Source organism: Suricata suricatta, chromosome 1, assembly GCF_006229205.1.
Source record: "Suricata suricatta isolate VVHF042 chromosome 1, meerkat_22Aug2017_6uvM2_HiC, whole genome shotgun sequence".
Lineage (NCBI taxonomy): Eukaryota > Metazoa > Chordata > Mammalia > Carnivora > Herpestidae > Suricata > Suricata suricatta.
Genome location: NC_043700.1, coordinates 52305866 through 52313216, shown reverse-complemented (window position 1 = coordinate 52313216; position 7351 = coordinate 52305866). Strand labels below are relative to the sequence as shown.

Genomic DNA, 7351 nt, shown 5'->3' with positions numbered 1-7351 from the left:
CCGGGGCTGAGGTGCCCGGGGCTGGGGCCGTGTCGGCGGCTGGGCCCCCGGGAGCGGCCGGGCCCGGGCCCGGACAGCTGTGCTGTCTGCGGGAGGACGGTGAGCGGTGCGGCCGCGCGGCAGGCAACGCCAGCTTCAGCAAGAGGATCCAGAAGAGCATCTCCCAGAAGAAGGTGAAGATCGAGCTGGATAAGAGCGTAAGTGACGGCGGGACGGGACGGCCCTGCCCTGCCCACCCCCTTGGGGCTCCAGGAGCAGTGCAGGCGGGGGCTGATGGGCGGAGGGTCCAGGGGTCCCCCTAGACCTGGCTGCAGTGGGAACCCGTTGTGTGGTCTCTGATAGGAAGCAAACAACAAAGTCGCTGCAACTCTGACCGCCACCCCCACAGACACACTAGCACTCCGGGGTTCCGCTCCTCCCCCACCCCTCCAGCCCGCGTCCCCCCCCCCCACCCCCCGCGCGCTCCCGGAGTCGGTGCCGTTCGCCGTCTTCCCCCTTTCTCCTCCCTTGAGATCGGGAAACGAAACAAAGGGACCGCGGCTCCGAGGGCCCGGAGTAGTTTTCTTGCAGCCCGGCAGCTCCTTCTGGAATGGAGGCGCCTTCTTTGTTTTGCTGCCCTCGCTGGCCTTTGGCTCCAGGGAGTAGCTCCCTTCGTGTAGGGAAAGTGGAGTCCTGCCAGAACCGGGGACCTGATAACCTCAGTAAGAAAGCCCCCTTTCGTAGTTCGCCGGAGAAGCGGGGCGGGGAGGAGGGGGGGAAGGGGGAGGTGCGGGGGGGGAGGTGCGGGGGGGCCGAGCTCGGCCCGAGCCTTGCGGGGAGCGGGGATTGTGAACGGTGTCAGCATCTAGCGCAGCTGCTCGGAACGTGGGCAGCACGTAGCCTCTGCGGTTTTGCCATCAGCTTGGCAGCCATCGGGATTTCTTTTCCGTCCTTTCGCACGTCTGTGTTGTTTTGGTTGGGTTGCGGGGTTGGGGGGAGGGGCTTCATTCCTTCCTTCCTTTCTTTTTCCTACCCTCTATGAGGTTTTTAGAAACAGCCTTCGTCACTTTTCGGAGTTCAGGCTGGAGGTAAATGAATCGCAAAATGCCAGAATCTAGTACACATCCTGCATATTTTTAACTTGGACTTAGTTTAAAAAATGATTTAAAGGTTTTCGTCCCTAATCCTTTGGTTTTTTTAAGGAGTTTAGTATATGTTAGTATATGAAGCCCAATATTTCACTTACCATGTAGCTCTCAAGACTACATTTAATTGAAACTTTTGCAAAGTTTATTTGTGATACTTCCTGCCTGCTAAACAGTAGTTCTTAGTCATGCTCATGAGAAACTTTTCAAGTAAACTTGAATTTCACATTGCTTTGGTTGGGAAAATGTATTAAAGATAAATGCATTCATTAAATACTCAGAAGTTTATAATTCAAATGTAAATGTAAGTAGGATATGAGATCAATAGCTCATTTGTAAAAATGGATACTTTTGCATCTGGTTTATAATTTGGGTGTTGAGAAAGAATAGGAAGCATACATCGTGCTACTAAAATACTTTGAGTAGAGAAAATACTGTGAAATAGCAAAATTATGGGCAATGTCATCTTTCCCCTTGCTAAAAAAAAAAACAGCGTGACCTAATGAATCTAGTTCACCCTACTGCAATTTAATGACAAAATCCGGAGAGTTAAAATTTCTCATTCTGCTTCCTCCCTTCCCTCCCCTACTTCTCCCCCTCCCTACCCACCTTCCAGTCCTCTTAACTGTACTGCCAGACGTGGTATGTTTTAACTGGATGCAGGACTTAAGCATAGAAACATGCTGTTGTCTTAACAGTGGCCTGTTTTGACTTTTTATTTTTAATAATTCACTGTGCCCAGTGTATTTTACTAATACATAGGTTACATAATCATAGTCCGTGAAACTTTTCTGTTTCAGGCAAGGCATCTTTACATTTGTGATTATCATAAAAACTTAATTCAGAGTGTTCGAAACAGAAGAAAGAGGAAAGGGAGTGATGACGATGGAGGAGATTCACCCGTTCAAGATACTGATACTCCAGAGGTAGATAAAGTTTATGTTAAATATAAATCCCGAGTATTCCATCCTGTAGCTTGTATTAAAAGATATGAACAGATTTTAAAAATACTTGATGCAAAAAAATCTGAAAATGAAAGCAAAATTAAATATAGCCAGTTAACAGGCAGTTATACAATTTAACTTGTGTTTTCAGTTGACAATGCTTATAGCTCTGTTGCCTTCTAACTTTTTGTTGCTCCCAGTATTCAATATTTATCTTCAAAAGACTAAAGTATCTAATACATTTATAGTTTTGATTTTGTAAAAAGGATAATGGAATGGAATTAATAACATAATTTTTGTTGTTTAATAATGGAATTACATTTTTATTGTGCCAAAATTGAAATGTTACTATATGTATCAAAGATAACTATTTTGAAAACTGTATGAAGTAATTCATATATGTTTATTTTATCTAGGTTGATTTATATCAATTACAAGTAAATACACTCCGGAGATACAAAAGACACTTCAAGTTATCAACTAGACCAGGACTTAATAAAGCACAACTTGTTGAGGTACTTATGAGTTTTAAACTATGTGCACTTTAAATACGCCTGTTCATACAAAAAAGAGTCATTAAAGGCTAATGAAATTGTTAATGTATATATAACAATGCATGTTAGTTGGATCAGTTAATAAAAGATCTGTTGTGGAAGAATCTAGTTTCTTAGAAATGTTTGGCTGCCTCTTAACAAATTTCTGTTGTAACAACTACTTAGTGGATTGTATATAGTTTTCTAGGTGTCTTTTAATACTAACTTCCAGAAATATTAGGTGATAATTTTTAAATTCTCATTCTAGAACTCTATTAATTTAAAAATTCTACTTAGTAAACATTTATTGAACACCTAATTGAAGCATAATAAAGTAAATTGGTAAGCTTTAATGTCTTCATTAGAATTTAATTTTTGAAGTTTCTGATGGATTAGATCTACAGATTAACCCATAAATAGTATTCCTATAACTTGTTGATTTAACTATTTCAGAATTTATTTTATTTGAAGCATCTATGATATTTTTCACATCTAGAAGATGCAAACACTTTAATTCAACATTTCACATAGTTTTTGCTTTGTTATAGAACTAACTTCTAGTCCTTTGGTAAATTTTGAAATGTATGTGTTCTTAGGAATTAATAGAACAAAGAAATCTGTGAATCCTATTAAGGTGTTTATAGATTTATAATTTAATCATTTTACATAAAAATGCTTAGTCTACTAGACAATTGAAATGTAAACATATAAATCAGTTTTATCATTTTTTAGCTTAGGGGTTTAATAAAGCAGTGTTTTCTAAAACATGCATATCGAATAGGGTAAAAGTTATAGAAGGTACAATTCTTTGGCAGAATGCTTTTTTAAGATCTAATATATTGACTTTTTAGCCACAATCTCTTCTCTCCATTTGCCACAAAAATTAGGTTTTTCTTTAAATTTGATATAACAAAAACATACATATTATCTACTGTGATGAAACTGTATCCATATATACTGAAACTAATCAAGTGGATGGTACTTTTGTTTTGGGACAAATGAGAACCAAAGAACTAATTATTATAAATGTTATTTTATAATAATAGTTAATTTAATGTATGGTTGACCCTTGAATGACTCAGGGGGTTAGGGGCACAGTCACAAATCAGCGTAAAACTGTTGACTCTCTAAAACCTTAGCTACTAATAGCCTACTGTTGACTGGAAGCTTTCCTGATAACATAAACTGTCCAGTTATCATATTTTGTATGTCATACATATTGTGTATATATATATATATTCTTGTTGTATTAGACCAAAGTAAGCTAAAGAAAAGAAAATGTTATTAAAATCATGTGGAAGAGAAAATATGTTTACAGTACTGTTTTCATGGGGGGGGAAGGGGGCGTATGTAAATGGACCCTTGCAGTTCAAACCTGTGTTATACAAGGGTCAGCTGTATATTTCTTTTTCGTGTCTAAGTCACAACTGAAATATTTGCTAATCTGATCTTTAAAAAGTTGTATTATTTCCAGAGTTACTTTCTTTAGAAATGAGAAAAAATCCAATTGGCTGCGAGTGTTATAGTTTACTTAGTCAGAAATGCAGATAAGTGATCCCAGAGTTAGATGACTGTCCTCCTTAAATGTCTTGATTATAACGTGAATAACATTTTCTTTAAGAAATTTTATCCTCTACAATCTAGATAAGTGCATCAACACCTCATTTTAGTCTGTTGTACTTATTGGTCTTTGCAGTGCACATGTTAGATTAGCATGATGAAAAGGCCAGAAGGCAGATAGACATTCTTCAGTGAGAGTTTCTCTTTCCCCTCTCATTTTCCATCAATAATGCTTATTCAGAAAAACTTTCAAGGAACCTTAAGAAAGAGTACTGCCAATGAATGAATAAATATAAGATACAGCAATCATATTTGTAAGGTATTGTATGGTTTGTTTCTATAGTACCAAAACTTTTTCAACTATATATTTATCCTTTTTTGTATGAGTAGGGTGTACATTCTGTTTATTTCATTGGTACTTAAAGTTTAAAAATATTTACTTCCTAATGTAGGTTTTAATTATAAAAATTAAATGCATTCTAATTAATGTATCTTTAATTGAATGGGTTGGAGGGTCCTTCGAAATCACGCTCTCTCTTTCTCATAACATCTTATTCTGATATGCTTTTCATCTTGCTGGTATTTTGTTAAGCAGTTTATTTTTAAAAAGGTGATAGCTCTTATCAAATAGTGCATTTTCTTTTGATTAAAGTGGTTTTTATTTTTACTTAGTATTAAATCTGTTAATATCTATAATTTCTTTTTTTTTTTTATAGATAGTTGGTTGCCATTTTAGGTCTATTCCAGTGAATGAAAAAGACACCTTAACTTATTTCATCTACTCAGTGAAGAATGACAAGAACAAATCCGATCTCAAGGTTGATAGTGGTGTTCACTAGGAGAGATGGAAATGAGACTTAAGTCTTGGATGTTCAGATATTAAGACTGTTCCCTGTTTTTTCACATGTAGAAATGTTCCTTGTGTATTTTTTTACAGAGGATTTTCTCTGGTTTTATTTTCTTTGTTTCTGACTCTAATAACTAGTTGGAAACTCATGTAAAATGAGCTTTCCTAGATTAAGAAATATTTTAAATAAAGGTGATTACTATTCTAGTTGCTTCAGTGTATTTATTTTGTGAAACTTGATTTTTATATTAAACTGACTAGGTACTATTTTCAGTTGTGAGTTTAATGTAAAGATCATTTTGTTACCAACTTTCTTTTTTAATATCAAGAAATTAAGGTTAAGGAGAAGTAACAAATATAGCACATTTGCTTTCTCTGGGACATCCGATTTGGAATCAAGGATATTATTCTTTAAAGTGCTTTTAAGTGCTAACAGAATTGAAACATAGACTTCCATTAAGGAGCAACTTCTTTTTTATTTCCATTATTATTACCATTATTATTACTACTATGAATAATAATATTAATAATAATACTTGATGAAGTATTAGGAAGAACAGTTTAATTTATATACTTATCTCCTTCCAAAGAGACTTAATGTGTCAGTAAAGATCAACACAGTGCTGAAAATTGAAATAACAGAATTAATTGTGTTTCTTTAAATTTTGTCATGGAGAAAGGAAAAGTGTTTATATGGCATGGACATAGATGTCCTGCAGTGCCCATTAGGTTTCAGTCATGCCCTGTATCGCTTTACATTGCAAATTAAAACTCCTAAATGGAGAGATCTAGAAATCTAACAAGTCTTTAAATTTTGGTCCATACGTAATTCTGACTTGATTTATATTCTTTTACATTTCATTCTCAGTCCATTTTCTATTAAACTTCTTATAATTACAAATCACATTTCTTGTTTATGACACCAAAACAACAGCTTCAGTTAATGTTCTTGATTATGGTGCAGATTTTAGGCTGAAATGGATCAGAACATTAATGTAGCTCAGGGTTTCTCAAGGCTGACATTTGGGCCTGATATTTCTTTATTGTGGAAAGTTGTCCTTTGTGTTGTAATTTTAGTAGCATCATTGCAGGCCATACTAGTGCCAGTGGCACTCCAAAGGTGTGACAACCAAAGCTATCTCTAAATGTTGCCAAACATGCCCTGGGAAGCAAAACCACCCGTAGTGAAGAACCACTGATACAGCTAAATTTAAAGCACTGGTTCTTTAGAAGATTTGTCCATGTATTTTTAAATGTACTGAGTGTATTTGCAGCTACAAAATATTATGAAAAATAAAGCAACTGTACTTTGTTCTTGCTGTAACCATTTAAGATTTACAGTTGACCCTTGAATAATGCAGGAACTGGGCCACCAACCACTGCAGAGTTGAAAATCCATATACAACTTTTGAGTTTCCCAATATTTAACTACTAATAGCCAACTGTTGGCTGGAAGCCTTGTTGATAACAAACAACTAATATGTATTTTGTATGTTACATATATACTGTATTCTTATAATAAAGTAAGCTAGAGAAAAGAAAATGTTATAAAAACCATAAGGAAGAAAAAAATACATTTGTAGTACTGTCCTGTAAAGGATCTGCTTATATGTGGACTTGCCCATTAAAACGCATGTTGTTCAAGGGTCAACTGTACTTTATTAATGGGCAGAGACTGTGCTAATTGGTATTATAGAATCTTCTCATTTCTGGCATTCCAGAAATCTTTGTGAGAAGTATTAGTTGTCTGAAAGTAAACCACATAGCTGGAAGATGATGGTTTATTTGAAGAAAGTAATAACTTTCACATGTTTTTATCTAAATCTATAATGTAGAGAAAGTTAATTTTATTTAATGTTTATTTTTGAGAGAGAGCTAGAGAGCACGTGTAGGGGAGGGGCAGAGAGAGAGGGAGACGCAGAATCTAAAGCAGGCTCTAGGCTCCAAGCTGTCCGCACAGAGCCCAGCACAGGGCTTCAAACCCATAAACCATGAAATCATGACCTGAGCCAAAATCAGACACTTAACCAACTGAGCCACCCAGATACCCCAAAGGTTAATTTTATAATAAAACTTGACTGTAGGGTTACTTTTTCCTATAAAAATACTCCATTCTTGTGAAAGAAGCTTGAAATAATCTGCTTACATTAAATTATCCATTTATGATGTGATGTTTGACTAATATTAGTTTCATATAGTTAATTATTTACATAAAATGTAGTTGAATAAAAAGTGAGAGTTCTGGATGTTAGTTATCCAATGAAATTAAGTGCTTGTTAGAACAAGTTAAAGCATGAAAAATCGAGAACTTCATCAAAGATGAAGAACTCAAGATTCTGCAGT

General features: G+C 36.1%; 1 protein-coding gene across 1 annotated transcript in view; it reads left to right on the top strand.

Annotated features, from left to right (window-relative positions):
- SAP30 (Sin3A associated protein 30) overlaps positions 1-5215 on the top strand; it is a 5742-nt gene extending 527 nt beyond the window's left edge. Inside the window, exons 2-5 of the mRNA XM_029938738.1 lie at positions 1-197; positions 1925-2050; positions 2485-2583; positions 4878-5215. The exon at positions 1-197 is cut by the window's left edge and continues 20 nt beyond it. Of these exons, the coding sequence (XP_029794598.1) occupies positions 1-197; positions 1925-2050; positions 2485-2583; positions 4878-5000 (545 nt within the window). The 3' untranslated portion in view covers positions 5001-5215. The remainder of the gene's footprint in view (positions 198-1924; positions 2051-2484; positions 2584-4877) is intronic.
- Positions 5216-7351: the final 2136 nt, after the last annotated feature.